This window comes from Phaenicophaeus curvirostris, chromosome 6 (assembly GCF_032191515.1).
Source record: "Phaenicophaeus curvirostris isolate KB17595 chromosome 6, BPBGC_Pcur_1.0, whole genome shotgun sequence".
NCBI classification, from domain to species: domain Eukaryota; kingdom Metazoa; phylum Chordata; class Aves; order Cuculiformes; family Cuculidae; genus Phaenicophaeus; species Phaenicophaeus curvirostris.
Window position 1 is genome coordinate 30,259,803 of NC_091397.1, and position 22,316 is coordinate 30,282,118.

Here is a 22,316-nt window from a genome sequence, read left to right on the forward strand (position 1 = left end):
TAGATATTAGGGAGGGAAGGACTGTACTCGATCAAAACTTGCTGCTGAACCGTGGGTTTATCCCCATTCGTTGCAGCCAAGAAATTCTAGCTTTTCATTTCTCATAAATAAGTGACACAAACAGCTGCTCTAAATTAGTACTACATATATTTAGCCAATGTAATGGTTGCCTTTATTGTTCCTTAATGTGGCTTACGCTAAGAACTGTAGTTAAACTCTCGGTAGCATGTTTGTTGGAAGGCTATTGAAGCCTGAGGAAACATACAGATGCTGCTGGTCTTTGGAATGTGGGTTTTATTGATTGCTTTCAGCTTGGATGTCTGTTTCCAAAGAGGCCCTCTTCCTATTTCTGATGAGCCATGTGTCTTGAAGCTTTGTAATGACATGAGGACCCTCGTATATCAGCCCAGTGCAGCTGTTAGGTGTTTTGGATGCTAATATATAAACCAGCTGCTATTAAGTGTTCTAATACTACTAACTTTATGTGGGCATGCACATTCCTCTGATGGGAGAAAGGAGGACAATATTAGTGTAGCTCAGGTAAAATGTTTAGTAAAGATGACCTATTTATTTCATGAAGACGCAATGGGTTATTTGTGGCAGTGGACTTAGCTTATAGAGATATATAGCAAGACCCAAAGATTTTTAAAAAAGGGGGAAGGAAAAGTTCCATGGTCACTGTTTTTTTATCTAAGAGCTAACTTAGCCTATATAACAGTTCTCCTAAAATTTTGTAAAAATAAAAAATGGCAAGTCTGTTTAAGCAACCTTACCTGTAATTGTTGTTTCTTATTTTTTTCCAAAAAAATTGCTAACAACTACACATGTTTTTCTTAAATAAATTTTTATCCTCTGTTTCTGCAAAAAGAAGTGAAGGTTTAGGCCTTAACCTTAAAGCTCCAAATAATTCTGTTTTCATTTTTTACTTTTAAAAGAAAAAAAGAAAGTAACGCCAGTGGAAGGTTTTGAGGTAATTTTTAGATTTTTCATCCCTAATGATATTGTATCTTAGAAAAGATTAAAGGAACTGAAATCTTTGTTCTTCAGAGCCCCTCACATATCCTGCCAATTGTTTTGTGGTGATGAAATGTGATGTGAAGGCCTGAATCCCTTAGCGTGCATGGATTCTTATCTTAAAATTACTTCACTGGCTAAATGGTCATTACCACTGCATAATGTGTCCGTTTTAAGGCAGTTAAGGAGTGATCTTTACAAGAGAAATTTCTGATTTAACCTTTATAGCCTTTCTTCTTTTTCCTTGCCTTGTGTTTTTTTTTCTCCTCTTTTTTTTTTTAACTTTTTTATTTTTTTCAGTTGTTTATGGAGGAATTCTGCATACCAGTAGTGCTGCCATTTAAACATCACCTTTCATAATGAGCTGTTGGATTGTGGAAAGATTAAGTAGACACACAGCTACTTATGTCTTATTGTAAGCTAGTGGGGTCACTGAACTTGGCTATTTTGCTAAGTCTCAGGTGGAAGTATAGTAATTTTGATAGAAATGGGAGACAAGTGGCAGTGGTTCTGCTATTATTTTTTTTAACAACTGTGTTTGCCTTTAGTATGCAAGCCTCTCTCCTGCTTGTGAGGAGAAAAATCTGACTTTCAAGTCCAAGCCTCCCCTGAAAACCCAAACCACTTGATTTTGAACAGTGATTCAGATTGAGCTCTCGACTGTCCCAAAAGAGGAGAACAGATTAAATCTGTTTGTAGTTTGTTGGTTTTTTTGTAGGTGGGTTTTTGGTTTTTTTGGAGGTTTTTCTGTTTTTGTGTGCGTTTTTTTTTTAAGGAGTGGAAGAATTGTAAAAAATTGAAGAAGTGAGCAGTGGAGTCACAAAGACCTCATAGTAATTGTGCATCTCAGTTTTACTTTAAATCTGTGATATGCATACCTTTATGTATCCAACCTAATTTCCAGTATTTTCAAAAGAAACTGGAATTGAATTTTTTTGTAAATTGTATGATACAATCCTTCACTTAATTTATGTGGGGAAAGAGAGGAGAAGAAACAGAAAACTCAGTACTCTTGGAGTGTTTGAAAGCAAATTAACCTTTTTAGCATGAACTCCTTCTGTTCCTTTTCTCCATTGTGCCTGATGAATGCAGTCCTCCCCAGTTGCTTGTCTGAGAAAGATCAGTTGATACAACAACATGTATTTTTATTCTTACTGCATTTGTGAGGTGCTCTGTTGTTCCTGTGCAGAATGGTCCATCTGCTTTTAATGTAAGCCTGTAGCAGATTTTTTGATAAATCTGAGGCTGAATTACTGTTTTAGCTGTTGGCAAGGCCTAAGTGTGTAAATGAAGGATTGTGTTCTCCAGTTTCAATTTAAGTGGAGCCTCAGTACTAGATGATGATGTGTTAACTTGGCTTAATCTGGTATGACCTGCAAATACCCCGGAGTGTGTTAATGGTGACTAAAATTAGGAACTGACATTTCACTTGGCCAGCTATGATTTTGGCTTCCAGCTTTAATCAATAATAGTTCTGCTGAAAATCACATAAAGTGGGACTGATTTGTAATAAATTTCTGTGACTTATGGCTTATTTCCGCGTTTTTGTTTTTCTTTCTTCTTTCAAGCAACATCATGGAAATCTTAGGGAAAATAAAGCTCTGTTACTTGGCAAACACAGGGACTTAACTTTTTGCTGCATCCAAACTTCAGCAAACAGGTCCTGAAATGCATACAAAGCAGCATAGCAGGCACGATTTAGTGAGGGTAAAGGGCACACAAAGTCTATGGGACCTCCCTGTTGCTATGATTTTTCCTGCCTCCTTTCCTCAGTCTCACCCGACCAGTCATGCCAGGGAGTGCTGCAGCCTGAAGCTGCCTGCCTCGTATGTGGAAAACAGGTTGGATGCCGGGCCCAGAGAATGATAGTAAATGGAGTTAACTCCAGCTGGAGGACAGTTACAAGTCGGGTTCCCCAGGGCTCGGTGCTGGGTCCAGCCCTGTTCAATGTCTTTATCAATGACCTGGATGAAGCCATTGAGTGCACCCTTAGCAAGTTTGCAAACAATACTAGCAGGGTAGGTAGAAGCGTGGATCTGATGGAGGGTAGGGAGGCACTCCAAAGGGATCTGAAAAGGCTGGACCGCTGGGCTGAGTCCAATGGGATGAGGTTTAACAAGGCCAAATGCCGGGCCTGCACTTGGGGCACAACAACCCTGTGCAGTGCTACAGACTAGGCGAAGTCTGTCTAGAAAGCTGCCTGGAGGAGAGGGACCTGGGGGTGTTGGTTGACAGCCGACTGAACATGAGCCAGCAGTGTGCCCAGGTGGCCAAGAAGGCCAATGGCATCTTGGCTTGTATCAGAAACAGCATGATCAGCAGGTCCAGGGAGGTTATCCTCCCTCTGTACTCAGCACTGGTGAGACCGCTCCTTGAATACTGTGTTCAGTTCTGGGCCCCTCACCACAAGAAGGATGTTGAGGCTCTGGAGTGTGTTCAGAGAAGAGCAACAAAGCTGGTGAGGGGGTTGGAGAACAGGCCTTATGAGGAGCAGCTGAGAGAGCTGGGGTTGTTTAGCCTGGAGAAGAGGAGGCTGAGGGGGAGACCTCATTGCTCCTGAAAGGAGGTTGTAGAGAGGAGGGAGCTGACCTCTTTAGCCAAGTGATGGGGGATAGGACAAGGGGGAATGGCCTCAAGCTCCGCCAGGGGAGGTTTAGGCTGGACATTAGGAAAAATTTTTCATGGAAAGGGTCATTGGGCACTGGAACAGTCTGCCCAGGGAGGTGGTTGATTCACCTTCCCTGGAGGTGTTTAAGGACGGGTGGACGAGGTGCTAAGGGGCATGGTTTAGTGTTTGATAGGAATGGTTGGACTCGATGATCCGGTGGGTCTTTTCCAACCTAGTGATTCTATGATTCTGTGGTTGTGCCTGCACACTGTGGGAAGGGAAGTGCAACAGAGCTGTGCTGTTCTCTATTGTGTTTCCAGTGGCAGGGAACATCTAGTGGGTGTTTGCCTGTTCAGTTCCTGCTTTGTCACCATCATGCTGTGTCTTTGTAAGAAATGTTGGAGAAATGTTTTGATGCTTCTTCATTTAGGTATGTACACCTTTCCTGAACTGATGAGGAAACAAGGGTGCCTTGAAACTTTTTTTTTAGAATTTAAAGTTAGCTCTTTCTTGCTACTCAGTTTTGATTTATTGACTTTCGAGCTGTGCTTTTTTTCTTTCCTTTTTTCCCCAGCTTCATCAACCAGTAATATTTTGGGTTTTCTTGATTTCTTGATTTGTTAGTGCTGCATTTCCCCAGTGCTATAGATAACAGAAGCACAGACTGATGAGACATCTTCTTGACAAAACCTGAGCTGCTGCCTGAATTGAAATACTTGACACAATTACTTCTCAAACTTTTTTGGATTTGTGGTTCCGCAGAATGAGGTTGATGTGGAGCTGTACATAATGCATTTCTATGGGATTTGATTTTTGTTTTAATGTTTCGAGTGCTTACCAGAGTTGGGCCACAGACCCCAGAGGTCTGCAGAGTAGAGGCTGAAAAATACTGTTTCCAAGTGTAGTCAGTGCTTTTAGCCATAAAAGGGAACAGAGAATTGAACTGTGTGAATATGGACACCCTAGTCCCCCAGTTAGTGAAATGTAGTGATCCTGACTTGAGCAATGCAGTGTATACTACATAAAAAAAAGCGCCAGTCATTATATTTGCCAGGAGGAATTGCTTATGTTTTTTCTGGGAATACTAGAGGATTACAAGATTTTATAAAAGTTTAAATGTAAACTTTTATTATAATACACTGCTTTCAGTCCCTTGTGTTCATCCAAAAAGAAATGAAAATCAGAGTTTCTCTGAACAATAACAATCTGCAGATGTCTTTAAAGTGGAATCCAAATGAGAAGCTTTCAGGGCAGGGTAACCCGACTGATTAGCTAAACATTACATAGGTGAAGAAATTGTCTTCAATGAAGGAGGAGGGTAGAGTGTCTCCTGTGGCTGTGTTTAAGGGCTGATGTGTGTTAGTTCTTTTTAATTACTAAACGGAATATACAAGTTTTTTGAAGTTGCAGTGTCATTTTACCTTTTGCTGTAATGGCTTTATTTTTCTTTCAGAGAGCCACTTCTAGGGAGTTGTTTGCAGGAATATGTGATGGTTTTCTTCTGAGATGGCAGGAGGAGGACGTAGGACAATTTTTTTTGGAACAATTTTTCCTTATTCCATAGCAAAGTGATTTTTATTCCATAGACTCATAGAACAGTTTGGGCTGGAAGTGACCTTAAAGATCCCTAGTTCCAATCACCCTGCCATGGGCAGAGACACCTCCTTGAACACCTCTGGGGAGCGAGCAGCCACAGCTTCCCTGGGCAACCTGTTCCATTGTCTTGCCATTCATCGTGAATAATTTTCTCCTAGTGCCTAGTCTAAATCTGTACTTTTCCAATTTACAGCCATTCCTCCTCATCATATCACTCCATGTCTTTGTAAAAAATCCCTCCCCAGCTTTTCTGTAGCCCCCTTCAGGTACTGGAAGGTCAATATAAAGTCTCCCTGGAGCCTTCTCCAGGCTGAACAAGCCCAACTCTCTCAGCCTGTCCTCATATGGGAGGTGCTCCAGCCCTTTGATCAACTTTGTAGCCTTGCTCTGGACCTGATCCAGCAGTTCCACATCGTCCTTATGTTGGGGATTCCAGAACTGAACGCAATAGTCCAGGTAATGTCTCACAAGAGTGGAGGGGCAGAATCAGCTCCCTCAGTCTGCTGGCTACCATTTCTAACCACGTGAAGCTGATTTCATAGACTCATAGAATAACCAGGTTGGAAGAGACCCACCGGATCATCGAGTCCAACCATTCCTATCAAACACTAAACCATGCCCCTTAGCACCTCGTCCACCCGTGCCTTAAACAGCTCCAGGGAAGGTGAATCAACCACCTCCCTGAGCAGCCTGTTCCAGTGCCCAGTGACCCTTTCCATGAAAAATGTTTTCCTAATGTCCAGCCTAAATCTCCCCTTGCAGAGCTTGAGGCCATTCTCTCATGTCCTGTCCCCTGTCACTTGGGAGAAGAGGCGAGCGCCCTCCTCTCTACAACCTCCTTTTAGGTAGTTATAGAGAGCAATGAGGTCTCCCCTCAGCCTCCTCTTCTCCAGGCTAAACAACCCCAGCTCTCTCAGCCGTTCCTCATAAGGCCTGTTCTCCTACCCCTTCACCAGCTTTGTTGCTCTTCTCTGGACTCGTTCCAGAGCCTCAACATTCTTCTTGTGGTGAGGGGCCCAGAACTGAACACAGTATTCAAGGAGCGGTCTCACCAGTGCTGAGTACAGAGGGAGAATAACCTTCCTGGACCTGCTGGTCACGCCGTTTCTGATACAAGCCAAGATGCCATTGGCCTTCTTGGCCACCTGGGCACACTGCTGGCTCATGTTCAGTCGGCTGTCAACCAACACCCCCAGGTCCCTCTCCTCCAGGCAGCTTTCTAGACAGACTTCGCCTAGTCTGTAGCACTGCACAGGGTTGTTGTGCCCCAAGTGCAGGCCCGGCACTTGGCCTTGTTAAACCTCATCCCATTGGACTCTGCCCAGTGGTCCAGCCTGTTCAGGTCCCTTTGCAGAGCCTTCCTACTCTCCTATTTCCTTTGAATAGGCTTTATGGGAGGTTGTGGGCAAGAACGTTTTGCTGTTTGTTATTCTTGAGATGCTAGGATTGGTGAGTTGCACAAGTAATAAACGTTAGTCATAATATATGGACATAAGTGTTCAGTGTGTTATATTTGGTTAATTTATAATGAATGCAGATGGATATAATGAAATGTGCTATATCTAATCTCCTTTTCTCTCTGATTTCTACTTTCACACTGGGAAAGTCATTGTCTTATTATATGTCACAGTTTCCCCATGGAGAGTAGTAGCATTTGTCTTCCTTTTGCAGGTAGCATTAGGAAAAAAACACCTTGAAAGTGAGATGTGATGAGATATTGTAACATGCAGTGATCTTCTCCATGTGATGTGGAATGTCTTTTGCCTGTGGCAAGTGTCTTCCAACTGGGAGAGAGGAGTGATAGAGAACTCGGAAGTGGTAACAGTGGGCGTGAAGCAAAAAGTGAATAGGATTGATGTCCCTGGGGAAGGAGGGAGGGCTTTCAGAGTTTTCTAAGATCAGTAAATTTGTGTTCGGTTTGTATTTTGTGTTTTGCTTTACTTTTTTCTCCTGGGGGGCGTCACAAACTTGTGAGCCTGGCTTCTTTGCCATCTCTTTTCCTTTTTCTCTTTTAGGACTTAGGCAGGAAGATTTATAATTGGCACAGCTGTGTCTTAGAGTGGTCATGAAACCTTGCCTATGTAGAAAGTAATGATGAAGTTTCAAGAAGAAATGTCCAGTTTCACTAAAACCTTTAGAAAATTGAAATGTAGCTCTTTCATTTTAACGTGGTCTTGGTTAAGATCTTTACCTTGAATATTAGAATATAGTTTCAAAGCCCATTCATTTCACAGAAAGGCTAGTTTCATTTCACAGAATCACAGAATAACCAGGTTGGAAGAGACCCACCGGATCATCGAGTCCAACCGTTCCTATCAAACACTAAATCATATCCCTCAGCACCTCGTCCACCCGTGCCTTAAACACCTCCAGGGAAGGGGATTCAACCACCTCCCTGGGCAGCCTGTTCCAGTGCCCAATGACCCTTTCTGTAAAGAATTTTTTCCTAATGTCCAGCCTAAACCTCCCCTGGTGGAGCTTGAGGCCATTCCCTCTTGTCCTGTCCCCTATCACTTGGAAGAAGAGGCCAGCACCCTCCTCTCTACAACGTCCTTTCAGGTAGTTGTAGAGAGCAATGAGGTCTCCCCTCAGCCTCCTCTTCTCCAGGCTAAACAACCCCAGCTCTCTTAGCCGCTCCTCATAAGGCCTGTTCTCCAGCCCCCTCACCAGCTTTGTTGCTCTTCTGTGGACTCGTTCCAGAGCCTCAACATCCTTCTTATGGTGAGGGGCCCAGAACTGAACACAGTATTCGAGGAGAGGTCTCACCAGTGCCGAGTACAGAGGGAGGATAACCTCCCTGGACCTGCTGGTCACGCCGTTTCTGATTCAAGCCAAGATGCCATTGGCCTTCTTGGCCACCTGGGCACACTGCTGGCTCATGTTCAGTCGGCTGTCAACCAACACCCCCAGGTCCCTCTCCTCCAGGCAGCTTTCTAGACAGACTTCTCCTAGTCTGTAGCACTGCATAGGGTTGTTGTGCCCCAAGTGCAGGACCCGGCATTTGGCCTTGTTAAACCTCATCCCATTGGACTCAGCCCAGCGGTCCAGCCTATTCAGATTCCTTTGCAGAGATTCTCTACCCTCCAGCAGACCGACGCTTCCACCCAGCTTAGTGTCATCTGCAAACTTGCTAAGGGTGCACTTGATGCCTTCATCCAGATCATTGATAAAGGCGTTGAACAGGGCTGGACCCAGCACCGAGCCCTGGGGAACCCCACTTGTCACTGGCCTCCAGCTGGATTTAATGCCATTTACCACCACTCTCTGGGCCCGGACATCCAACCAGTTTTCCACCCAGGAGAGTGTGCGCCTGTCCAGCCCAGAGGCTGACAGTTTCCGAAGCAGAATGCTGTGAGAAACTGTGTGAAAGGCTTTACTGAAGTCCAGGAAGTCCACATCCACAGCCTTTCCCTCATCCAGCAGCCGAGTCACTTTGTCATAGAAGGCGATCAGGTTAGTCTGGCAAGACCTGCCTTTTGTGAACCCATGTTGACTGGGCCTGATCACCTGGTTCTCTTGCATGTGCTTCATGATAGCACTCAAGATCACCTGCTCCATGACTTTCCCTGGCACTGAGGTCAGACTGACAGGCCTGTAGTTCCCCGGATCCTCCCTGTGGCCCTTCTTGTAGATGGGCACAACATCAGCCAGCCTCCAGTCCAGTGGGACTTCCCCAGTCTTCCAGGACTGTTGGAAGATGATGGAAAGGGGGTTGGCCAGCACATCCGCCAGCTCCTTCAGTACCCTAGGGTGAATCCCATCTGGCCCCATAGACTTGTGGGTGTCTAGTTGGGCTAGCAAGGCTCTGACCACCTCCTCTTGGATCATGGGAGCCTCATTATGCTCCTCTAGCTCCTGGGTTTGTACACAGACGGAACGACCCTCCTTACAACTAAAGACTGAGGCAAAGAAGGCATTAAGTACCTCAGCCTTTTCCTCATCCCCTGTCACTGTTGTTCCTTCTGCGTCCAGTAGGGACTGTATGGTCTCCCTAGTCCTCCTTTTATTATTTATATATTTGTAGAAAGATTTTTTGTTATCTTTCACAGACTTGGCCAATCCAATTTCTAGCTGAGCCTTAGCCCTTCTGATTTTTTCTCTACACAATCTCACTTGCCTCCTGTAGTCCACCCAAGAGGCCTGTCCCTTCTTCCAGAGCCCATAAACATTTCTCTTCTTCTTGATATCCCTCAAGATCTCTCTATTCAACCAAGCTGGCTTTCTCCCCTGCCGGCTTTTTTTCCGGACCACGGGGATGGCTTTCTCCTGAGCTGCTAGGACCACCCTTTTGAAGAGCTCCCAGCCCTCCTGGGCTCCCTTGCTCGTGAGTACTGTCTCCCATGAGACTTCACCAACCAGCCTGCTGAAGAGATCAAAGTCTGCCTTCTGGAAATTTACTGCTACCGTCTTGCTAACCACCCTCTTCACTTCACCTAGAACAGAAAACCCTATCATCTCATGATCACTTAGTCCTAGGCGTCCACCTACTGCCACATCCCCCACAAGGCCTTCTCTGTTCACAAACAGCAGGTCCAGGAGGGCACCCTCCCTTGTTGGTTCATTCACCAGCTGTGCAAGGAAGTTGTCTTCCACGCACTCCAGGAACCTCCTAGACTGCTTCCTTTCTGCTCTATTGTACTTCCAGCAGATATCAGGAAGATTGAAGTCTCCTGCAAGAACAAGAGGTATTGATCTAGAGATTGACCGCAGCTGTTTATAGAAGAGCTCATCAGCTGCTTCTCCTTGGCTGGGTGGTCTGTAACAGACTCCCCTCACAAAATCTACCTTCTGGTGGGCTCCTCTGATTTTGACCCACAGGCACTCAACCTGCTGATCGCCACAATCCATCCCAATGGCGTCCAAGTCCTCCCTTACAAAGAGGGCTACCCCGCCTCCTCTCCTACCCTTCCTGTCCTGCCTGAAAAGCTTATACCTCACCATAGCCGTACTCCAGTTATATGAGTTGTCCCACCATGTTTCCGTGATGGCAACGACATCATAGGCCCCTTGCCCTATGACAGCTTCCAGCTCTTCCTTCTTATTCTTATTTGTGCCCAGTCAGAGATTTGAAGCTGGGTCTTCCACGTCTCAAATTAGTGTATCGTAGTAGTTAGTGATTGAAAAGTTTTATTTGTAACTTTAATCCCAGAATTAATGAAAAGGCAGCAGGAGTAATAGTATTTGGGTTGGGGGGAACCATTTCAAATCCATACAGGAAACATATGGAGACTTGAATGCACAACCTTATTGTTGTCAGTTTTCAAAGAAAGGAATTACACGCTGGAGATCTGCTTACAGATCTGTGCATACAGCCACATATATCTACTGGTGGTGTTTTTTCACCACAACTTGATTTCAGCACTCTTGCCTTAAGTCAGCAGAAAAAAAAAAGAGCAGTGTGATCCTGCTAGTTGAGACAGTTAGGTCAAGACCTTTGCTTCTAGCACTATCCCTTCACTGTAGCAAGGTTGAGAGAGCTGTTACTTCTAGCAGAGTGAGAGAATATGAGGCATTTCATTAGGTGCTTGAACAGCTGAAGAGCAAATTCAAAACATTAAAAAAGAAAGAGGAGAAGTAGTTATTCTAGCTGATTATTCCATGTTCCATCTATTAGTTATACTGGAAAACTTCGACTACACTAATCCAATGCTAAACTGACCAATACAAGAAAAAAAAATCTCTTTGAACTGACAAAAATTAGGTGTAAACCTCATTTATATTTCTATTTTAATATACACTAGCACAAGTAGACTGCTTAGTTGTTTTGGAATGGTAGGTGCTGAGTACAGCTTGTGTATGAACTTCCTGATGAAGAGCAAAATGGGTGGCAAGTTTTCCCGAGAACTCTGCTTGTGCAGCCCACAGTGTTTCTTTGTACAGAGACCCTCAAGTGAATCTGAGTTTGTTTTGCCTTTTCATATGTGGGAAAGGCAAAAATATTCTGTTTATTTCTGCTGAGTAGCAGTGAGTGTGCTAAGACTGTGAAATAGTGACCAAGGTTATAGTGATACAGGTGTTTGTCCTATATGTAACTTCTGATTTGCTCAGAACATCTTTGAAATTTCAACCAGTTTGGGTTTTTGGGGTTAAATTAATAGCACTGGTCTGTATATATTTTAGTTCTTCTGACTGACAGGTTTGTATGTTTAACACTGTGGAGATTTGATAGCTGACAGGCCAAGTCAAGTTTTGAAACAAAAACCAGAATAACCTCAAAGCCTGTTTTTATCCCTCATGGGATAACTGTGAGCCAGTCTCTCATCATAATGGTTATGTTTAGTACAGGGTGTCTGCCCTAGTAAATTGTTTGGGCTCAGTGAATTAAGGTGTTGCACTATAATTTCTACATTGAAAAGCTGTATCTCTTGTGATAGGCTATAGGATGAGATGGAATGATGTTAAGTTGTGCTGGAGGAGGTCCAAATTAGACATTAGGAAAAAATATCTTCACTGAAAGGGTTGTCAAGCACTGGAACAGACTGCCCAGGGAGGTGGTTGAGTCACTGTCCCTGGAGGTATTTGAAAGATGGCTAGATGAAGTTTTTGGGGATGTGATTTAGTATTGGACAGGTGTGTTTGGGCTCTGTCTCAATCGTCTTTTCCAACCTAGCGAGTCTGTGTTGTTTCCAGTTGAGATTTGCAACTAGCGAGTATCTGGTCTTCACTTTCCAAGCTGTAAGTTAGTGCATAATCTTGAAGTTGCAGGAGAATCCAGCTCTGATCAGCAAAGAGATTCAACAGGAAGAAATGGGTTTTCATTTTATTGACTGTGTCTTTTTAAGATGGTCTGGTTGCTTACCCAGAATCCAAAGGCATCCTGAGGCTTTTACCCTCTTTTGGGTGTGCTCTCCAAATAAGTAAGGTTCAATACCAGTTAGTCTTCTACCTGTCACTTAGTCTGTGGTAGTGTGTGTAGTGTGGCAATGAAAATTATGAAAATAAAAAATGTTTCGTTATGCATTTTTATGTGATCCTTTCCTGCTCCTTTTAGTTTGTGCTTTAAATGTAGAAGATAAATAGTTCAGTTTACATTTCTCATCCTGAACTCTCAGGAATTATTGCAGAATTCTGTTTTAGTGGCTGTTAGGTTTTGTTCCATAGGTGCGTCTATTTCAGTAGTGGGTGTATTTCAGGGATTCCTATTCTGTATAGAATTTACATGCAAGATTTTGCATATTGTGAAATGATTTTGCATTCCGCAGGGCAAGGATGCCAGTGGGGTGTTAGCTGTAGTGGTAACCTTGCAGCAAGGATAAAGCTGCAGTGTAGTTTGCTACATGAGCAAAACCTCATGATTTTTGCACAGAATTTGAAGTTGTCTTTTGAAAGAATAGTTTTGTGCAGTTGAGCATTAGGTGTTACTCCATGTACAATGGACTCTGCAAACTTGCAGAGCAGGGAAGACTGAAATTTGGTGCAGTCTTGCCTAACTGACAGCATTGACTTAGTTTTAGTATTATTTAGTTTTCTCATTTTGAATGTATTTCAAGATGAAATACTCTGTTATTTTCATATTATAATTCCAAGTGGTAAAATTATTAGTCTAGGGTATCTTCTTTTGTGAAATGCCGCATCTTGACTGTTGAAGTCTTGAGTAAAGATGTTGAACTGGTTTTTACATAGTTCTACCACTGTACTTATCCCTTACATTACCTTGATTTCATAGTGATTGTACTCATCAATAAAAAAAAGCATGTACTGATGGAAGGTTATGCTTCTGGTGATTCATGTTAGATTTTCATAGTAATGGGTTACCTCATCTATTTTAAAAGGTTTATGTTAAACCTCCACAGATACAACTTAGCATGTTTTAAAGCCTTGAATTAGAGATTTTACACAGTGCTTACAGAAAACCCTGAGCTGTTCACTTTATCAATACCGAGACAAGTGTCTGCTTTTATGAAAAAGTGGGAAAAAATGCAAAAGGGAGTACGTGGTGAGCAGCATGCATCTCTGTGAACACTGTAACTTTGAGTAAGCATCCTCAATAGATGAGTACTGGCTTACAAAGACCTGAATATGCAGGATGGTAATGTAAACTCAGTTTGTTTTCATATCTGTTTGTAGGATAGTTTGTTTATTAATACTATAGAATGTATGTGTGTTTTTGAAAGATCTGTTTAGTGTATACATTAGGAGGGGGTTTCTTAGAATATGGCTATATCTGGAAAATTAAAGTCAGTTTTATCAACTTTTCTTCTTTTACAGTCTGAGGCTGTTAAAAATCATGTAACCAGAATGGTAAGTAATTCCACTTTATTTCTTTTTACTTTACTTGGTGTGATTTACTTTCATGTTTGTGGCTGCTGATTTTTATTACATTTCCACAGCGTTTGCTGCTAGCCATTTTCAAAGCACACACTTCAGTCTCTATACTGTGTGAAATTAGCCTTTGATTAGGATAATTAGTGGTATTTTTCCCCTCTGAGTTTATGCAGTAACAATGAAATGATCTCTATGTTCCGTATTTGTAAATCAGGCAGGGGAGAAGTAAAGAGAAGTATTAAAGTCTTCATAGACTGATTGTTTTCAGAGAAGTTCAGGAATTCAAGAGCTTGTTTTCAGCAAGAATGCTCTTACAGCAGGCTTCTGATCTTGCCACCCTGTGCAAGGTGTGCTGAGTTCTGTTCCTTGATTACCCATATAGGCAGAAGACCTTCAAGAGGCTATACTTAGCAATTAGTATAATTTATTTTCTTGGGGTGGCAATAAGTGTTTTTATATAACTGAGGTAATCTCTGTGGTTGCATCTGTGCTATAATCCATGCCATTCCAGTAAAATTACAATTATTTCTAAGTTGTTAGAATATATTTAATATTGAAAACAACTCAAATGTCTAGTGCCAAATATTGTGTCTCCCTTCACTCTTCTCTTCCTTAACTAGACAAATTAACTGAAATAAAAGAATCAGAATAGAACCAACTTATTAGCTATCTGCATGTGAGTAATTGGTTTTGACAGTTGCTTCTAATGTAACAAATGTGAAGCAAAATAATGAGATGCCTAGTGAGGAAATTGCTGATAATTTTGTGTTGCTAGTTGGAAGTTTTAGCTTCTTTGTTGTGCCTGAATACTTTTCTGATTGTCTTGGTTGCTTATTACACAAGCCGAGGTCATATGTTTTGTTTTGATTGTTTTTTTTTCCTGTATATGTAGTAGCCTGTGCACAGTCATTTGCCTTAATGGCAAGCAATGATTTTTCTACTTTGTCTTTTGTCCTATTATATTTTGCATTAGTTATTATTAAGAACTTTTTTGAAATTTTTGGTAGTTACTTTCCATGTACCAGTATACCCCAGAGCAAAACGTGACATGGATGAGTGGCAGGAGTCACTGGGAAATAGAAGGAAGTTCCCAGCTGAAACACAGTGGCAAGAATGCTTATTCCTCATTGAAAAAGAGATGTAAAGCTGCAGGACTGGTTATTCATATGAAAGTACTGTCCCCAGTCGGTGGGAGTGGATACAGCTGTTGCCTGGATGAGTCTCTTGGCAGCTCTGGTTCTATGACCCATGACTGCAGCACACATCCAGTCTGTGTAGTGCTAATAGGAGGTGTGCTCCTTGTCTTTCTGCCTTCTCTTGCTTCTAAATTTGTGCCACACTTGTTCTTCTTTTGGTTTATTATCTAAATTGGAAGAGACTTCTTTAACTTTCCTGACAGTTTTTTGGCTCTGAGATTTCTTCTGCTTTTCTCTCCTTTGCGTCTTGTTCTGTAGCATCTGGTCCAGGAAAGAAAAGCTCTCTTGCATTTTCCTAGCAATGTGACTGCTAATGGAATATTTTTAGTGACAGCCCTTACTGCTTTATAAGAAAGCTGTGTAAACATCAACAAAGAGAGTTTGGCTTGAATTTTAGGTAGTGTGAGAACCAGAATTTTCTTAGCTTAATTCTAATGTTCGGGATAGCTATGAGGCGTGGATAACACATTCTTACTTGGGAAGTCAGAAGTGTGTCTTTTTACATTTAGAGGGCTTCCTCATGGCCCTGTGGATCTTACTTGATTCTTAATATTAACGTATTCAATATAAATAAATGAGGATTTTTGTTTCAACTAAAGGCTGTCACTTTCTGTTGAAGAATTGTGCACACTGTGCTAAATTTGTGATGAAGGTTCATTTCAGTTTTGGTCTGTTACATTGGAGATGTACCTCCGAAGTCTTTCCCTCTGCTACTACATTTTTTCTCTCCACTGTTGACTTCACTGTATCTTTTTACAGAGTTAGGAAGTAGAACACATACATAGAAGAACTTTGCATTAGGTGCTACGGAGTCCTGTTGTACAGGACTTAAACGGAGTCTTATAGCCTGGTAGATGTGAATAAATGCAGAAACCTTTACCCTGTACTGTATCCATGTCTATGGGCACGATTCATTCAGGAAGCTGTTTCAAATCTCTAGACTAATTATGAAACTCTAAGCAGAGCTGCAGCATGTATGTTATTTCATTCAGTTAAGGTAAACTCCTTGCCTAATGCTTAACATGGTAATTCTTAAATATGAGCATGGTAAGATTCTTCAAAGGTTTGCAGTGGAACACGGTCATCTGAGTGTACACACAGCTCCTTGCCAAATTTTCCTGTTCCATCTCTGCAAGAGACAGTGTTACACAGCGCTAGGTAGGGATAGGTGCTACCCTCATGAAGCTCAATGTAAGTCTCTAATCTTGAGACATTGTAGAACTAAGGCTTCAGAAATGTTATAGTTTTCCAAAAGCGAAATTGCATATCTATAAAATTGTATATGAAGTAAAACATCAATTGTGCCTCATTCTCACTTGAATATGGACTTTAGGAGACAATACTGAGTGCATGTAAGGAGCCCTTAGTAGCAAAAAAATTTGCTATGTTCCTTCTCGCTGTTAAGAATTTCAGTTTTTTAAAAACAAGATAAAAGGATGGGCAGAAGACCCAGTAGTACTAGAAAGTTACAGGCTGTGTGCAGGGCTGCTTTTCTGAATCTAAGTGAATTGGAAAGTGATTTCCTGCCCAGTTCCTTGTTGCCATGGCAGATCATTAGGTGGAACTACGTATCCACATGCCCCACAAACTTGATAAAGATGAGCTGGATTGCAATGCCTTACGGTTCACTTATTTAGGGGAACCTCACCTGTCTTGGCTGAAGTGCTATAGGAAAGAGTTGTGGAAGCAGCTTTGTCTGCAGGTAGGCGTCAGAGTAGGACAGGAAGACAGCAAGTTAGGATTTATGACTTCTGCAGATGCTGCTACTTGCAAGAGGCACATCTGTCTGAACTCCTGCTGTTACACTGCACAGGGGAACAGGTGATTATTTTTATGGTGCACAGTATGCTGAACAAAAATAAAATGTGTGGCCAAATGATTAGCTGTTTGCAGTAGAAATAATGATATATCACTTCTTCAGAGAATCAACTCAGAGAAGATTTTATTTTTTTTTTTTTAGTATTTGCTGCAGGAATAGATGCACAGTAACATAGAGATATTTGTATTTGTAATGCATGAATCTTTGTTTTCTAGATTAGGAATCATTCTAAAGCCGGAGGCCAAAAGGTTATGCAAATTTTGTTTCTCATCCAAGATGTCAAAACGTGTTTTACTGTATCTTCTCAAAGCAACTACTATGGAGCAGTCCAACAATCAGTGTAGTTCATTGTCCTGCCTTTTCTGCAGTACCTTGGAGTGTATAGAACTGTGACACTATGCCTTGGAAGAGGTTTGAGAATTTCTTCTGATTCGTATCCATGGCCTGGGGAATGAAAATACCATCACAAATTTGTTTAAAATACATTCAGGTCTCCTTCTGATTTGTCTCTCTATTCGTATTCTTACTTGTGGCTATCTGAATGGTAAAATACTGTGTGGAAAAAAGGTTTCATAAAGCTAATTAAAAGGTGTGTAAAATGCATGTAGTTTTATGACAAGTTAGCTAATCAAGTTTTCTGGTGCTTATATCAACATTTAAAAATGCCACAAATGAAGTATTTATATTCCAAATAGATCCATGTAACTCTTCCAAAATATGTCCTGGTACCTTTAAGTCCTTATTTACGTTTCTGATATTTGTCTACTCATTTCTACTCATTGGTACTTGCACTTGTTAATGTTCCTGTTCAAGAAGGAGCCCAGGAGAGAAATAATGAGCTGTGTGAGTGCACATAAGATTCTGGAACCTTGAGTTTTCAGTAATGTTGTTCCTCAGAGAAGCATATAGTTGGTGTACACCTGACTCAGCTGTTTAAAACAACCTAGTCCTTGTAACAATTAAGTTTTATATTCTACTGAGAGTGCTTTTGAGCAGATATTAATTATAGTTCAGTGCCAGGAACAGGGCCTTGGGAAAGGATACTGAATGATTTTTCATTTGGCTTCCTTAGCCTGCCTTCAGATCTAGTCTCAAAACGGATTAAGTCATTATCCCATCTGGTATTTCTAAGCCCATGTGTGGCCCATATATCTAGTTTTACTTTGGTATTAGAAACCAGCAGTTTACATACTAGATTTTTGATTATATAAGAGACACTAAATATATATATATATATATATATATAAGGCGTTATATAAGAGACACTAAATCAGTGTACTGACAAACTGCAAATTAATTTATCTGGGGTAAAACTGATCTCCTTTCACCCTTCATCACTTCCATGACCTTTCTGGTCTCTGAAGCTCTACTACAGAATACTGTAGCCTGTGAAGCATGCAAGCCTACTAAATGTAATCCAAGTTCCCTTATTCCCTTCTTGGAAAGGTGGTAGATGGAACTCCTGCCAAGACACAGTTTTTTACAGATATGATTTATTTATTTTTTTTTACAGGCATTATTTTTTACTTGATTATCCCCATTTCTTTCCCTGACAGGCAGCCTTTTGTCATGGGTGAGGGGATACAGACTCAGCAGATAGGCTCTTTTGTGTTCCTTCTATTTCAGGACTAGTGCAGAAGGTGTCTCAATGCCACCTCACTTCCACACTGTATGAGGTGGCCTGTAATGTTTTTGCTCTGGAACTATGTCGAGATTGTAAACTTATGAGATGCAGCCTGCTGCTTGTGAGGACAGCACAAGTTTTCTGTTTGAGACAGATCAGGTAATCTATAAGCAGTTTAATTCTCTTCAGTGTCAGAGGAACCTGAATAAGCAGGGCTGATCTCAGAAGCCTGTTTACACAGAATGACAGAATGACCTGAGTTGGAAAGGACCCACAAGGCCCATCAAGTCCGGCTCCTGTCCCTGCATAGGACAAGCCCCAGATTTACACCATGTGTCTGAGTGCGTTGCCCAAATGCTTCCTCAATACTGTCAGGCTTGGCATCATGACTACTTCCCTGGGGAGCCTGTTCCAGTGCTCCACCAGTCCCTGAGTGAAGAACCTTTTCCTAATACCCAACCTGCTCCTCCTCCTTCCCTTGTGAGGAAGTGGTAAACTGCTGTGAGGTTCCTCTCTGTCTCCTCGTCTCCAGGCTCAACAGACCAAGCGACTTCAGCTGTTCCTCCTACAACTTCCCCTTTAGATTGTTCATCAACTCTGCAGGCTCCTCTGGACACTCTCCAGTAGCTTGATATCCTTTTTATACTGCGGCGCCCTAAACTGCACACAGTACTCGAGGTGGGGCTGCACTAGTACAGAGCAGAGTGGAACAACCACCTCCCTCGACCAGCTAGCAGTGCTGTGCTGGATGCATGCCAGGACATGGCTGGCCCTCTTGCCTGCTGGGGCACACTCTTGATTCATATTCAACTTGCTGTTGACCAGAACCCCCAGACCCCTTTTCACAGGGCTGCTCTCCGGCCTCTCACTCCCCATTCTGTAGGTATATTCAGGGTTGCTGTGTCCCAGGTGCAAAACCCTGCAGTTACCCTTGTTGAACTTCATGTGGTTGACGATTGCCCAGCTCTCCAGTTTGCCTAGATCCCTCTGCAGGGTCTCTTTGCCCTCAAGAGTGTCAACAGGTTCCTCTGGTTTTGTGCCATCAGTGAACTTGTTGAGTAAACCTTCGAGTCCTGCATCCAGGTCATTTATGAAGATATTAGAGAGTACTGGTCCTAAGATGGATCCCTGCAGAGCCTCACTAGTGACTGGTCACCAGCCCTGTGTTACCCCATTCACTATGACTCTTTGAGCCCAGTAGGAGGTTACTGTGAGAGATAGCGTCAAAGGCCTTGCTGAAATCCAGAAAGATTACCTCAGCTGGTTTTCCTTGGTCAGCTATGTGGGTAATGTGGTCATAGAAGAAAATTAACTTTGTTAGGCAGGACCTGCCCTTTATAAAACCAAGCTGGCTGAGCCCAATGACTGTGTTTTCATTCAGGTGTTTTTCAGTAGCTCTCAGAATAATCTTCTCCATAATCTTACCAGGCACTGAAGTGAGACTGACAGGCTGGGGTAGTTATGGGGGTCATCCCTGCTGCCCTTCTTGAAGACTCGGACAACATTTGCTAGCTTCCAGTCAACTGGTACCTCTCCAGATTCCCCAAAGCATTGAAAAGAGATTGAGAGAGGTCTTGCTGTGACATTAGCTGGCTCTTTAAAGTACCTTTGGATGAACCCCATCAGGCCCCACTGACTTTTATAGGCATCCAATTGGAGCAGCAAATCCTGCACAAGTTCGGGGTTGATTGGGATTTTATTATTTGCATAGCCCAGGGCTCTGGGGGTCCAGAGCCTATCATCAATATTGAAGACAGAGGCAAAAAAAGCATTAGATGTCTCTGCTTTGTCTAAATTCCTGTTTATGAGGTGTCCATGATCATCAAGTAATGGGCCAATGTTATTTCTGGCCTGCCTTTTGTTATTAACATATTTTTAAAAGCCTCTTGTCTTACCCTTCACATTGCTGGCAGCTTCAACTCTAACTGAGCTCTGTCCACATGAATTGCTGCCCTACAGTGGCGAACAGCATCTCTGTAGTCCTCCCACGTCACCTGTTCTTGTTTCCACCTGCCATACACCATCTTTTTATGCCTCACTGACTAGAAGATCCCTGCTTAGCCAGGCTGGCCTTCTGCCTCACCTGCTTGACTTGCAGCATTTCAGAATTGCCTGGTCCTGTGCTCTTAGGAGGTGGTGCTTAAAAGTGACCAGCACTGATGGACCCAAGCGCCTTCAAAAGCTTTTTCCCGGGGGACCTTACCAAGCATTTCCCTGTGCAACAGCAGTTTTATCCAAGCTGTGCTTTAGCTGCTGTCTTGCCCACTTCCTATGGTTCTGTTGACAGCAGGCTGTGCTGGGAAAGTTACCTTCTTGTGACTGTTGATCTGGTGAAAATGGTGTAGAATTAAGTATGAGCCTGCCTTTTAGCCTCTATATTATGCCTAGACTGCACTGGACTCGGGGATAGCCTCATCTGAGGACTGCATTTTTGAGAAAGTTGGGATAGCAAGCTCTGCAATGTGCCCAGGAGTAAATGCAGGAGCCAGAGATGGTAAAAGAAGCATTAAGGAGGATGTGAAAGGAAAGAGTTGTGTGGCTTGCGTTTTGACTGAAAAGGGCAATATTGCAGTACATTGGTTGCAATACATTTGGTCATTGATATCATTCAGTGGGTGAATAATTGCCTTTTGAGAAGCAATTACTTCCCCCTACTGGCTTTCATGCAACAACTGCAGCTCAATTTTTCTGACCGAAAGGCGCTCTGTACTTTTTTACATAGGGATAAATTTATATGTTATTGTTTGGGATTGATCTGCCTATTTGGGATATAAAAATTCCTTAAAACTGAATAAATGGGAAGTGTTTTATTTTTCCAAGCTCTGCTTGTTCAATGACTTGTTGTACTGCCTGCGTTGCCAGGCAATCCTAGGGAAACATGGGAACAAGAATCACTGGGAGAAGCTCAAGGAACAATAATCTCAGGGTGGTCTGTTCTACTAGCAACAACTGAAGTGCTTGTTGCACTGGATCTATCCTAGTGACAACTCTAAATTTTTAGCCAGATATGCTTACACACCGCATTTTGAGATATTATTTCTGCAAGGCAGAAAATGGTTGGGTTTTTGTTTTTTTTTTCTTTACTTGGATGGAGATGATTTGCCTTTATGGATAGACTGCCCAGTGCTGTTGGATTCTGTGCTTGGTGAGATTCCTGTTCCTTCATACGCACTCACAGGTGTGTATGACTTGGTCTGGAATGAAGAAGAATCCTTTATCAGTGAAGTTACCCTGAAACTGCACAGAAATGTTTGAAAAAGAGAGGCATTCACAGAAGTGCAAGATTTAATTGACTATTAAACGCGAATCAGTCTGAAGTGTGGTAAGATATGGCTCGTGTTTGCAGATGGCCTGCTGTGAGAAATGGTGTAACATCTTCCTCATGTGTTTGAGAACACCTTATAGGGGGCGTTTCATGTATGATACATGTTTCATCAAACCTTTAAAAAGCTTTTTCAGTAGCTATTTTGCCTAGTAAGTCATGATTTGTTGGATTTTGGTAAATGTGCAGAATTTGTATAAAAGTGTACCTAGAATGACAGACTGAATAGTATTGCAGCTATTCAGGACCATGCAACAAAATGTGATACCCAGGTGAGATTTCAGAAGACTAGTCCTTTTAAATGACTATATTTATACTTTTATATATTTATATACAAGAATATAAACATGAATATGTAAATATAAATATATATATTATATTTATATGCAACCAACCAGCCAGACTTTTAAACTATATTATAGGTACTTGAAAATTAATTTCCTTCAGCACTGGTAATTTGTTTTAAGGCGTACTGTTGTGGAAGTTGTCATGATTATCCATTTTTGTACATAAAGCAGGAAGGAATGTATTGTAGTCTGCATTTCAGTAAGTGACTTAGTATGTGTATAGTAAATAGAGATCTCATTACCATTTTTTTTCTGTTATTTTTCATGTTTGTTTGCTGCATCATACTAGGTTATATGCTAGTTTATACGCAACAACAGTATGCAACAGACAGGTTTAGTCATAATTTTGTATTTTTAAGTGGTCGAAGTATATATTGTTTATATATAATGTCACTGGATGGAAAGTTCTAAGGCATTTTCCGTTCAAACACAGTTTATTTGTATTGGGAATATTTGTTGTATGTGAAGCCAAAATAGGTAGGTTTATCAGCTTTCCAACTTTTACCCTTCATCTAAATAAGGTTT

At 42.0% G+C, this 22,316-nt stretch overlaps 1 protein-coding gene across 2 annotated transcripts in view; it reads left to right on the plus strand.

Annotated features, from left to right (window-relative positions):
• The window catches only part of TNS3 (tensin 3), a 242,280-nt gene that overhangs the window by 97,290 nt on the left and 122,674 nt on the right, over positions 1-22,316 (plus strand). For both annotated transcript variants that reach the window (XM_069859719.1, XM_069859720.1), the window contains exon 5: positions 13,427-13,459. In XM_069859719.1, the coding sequence (XP_069715820.1) occupies positions 13,427-13,459 (33 nt within the window). The remainder of the gene's footprint in view (positions 1-13,426; positions 13,460-22,316) is intronic.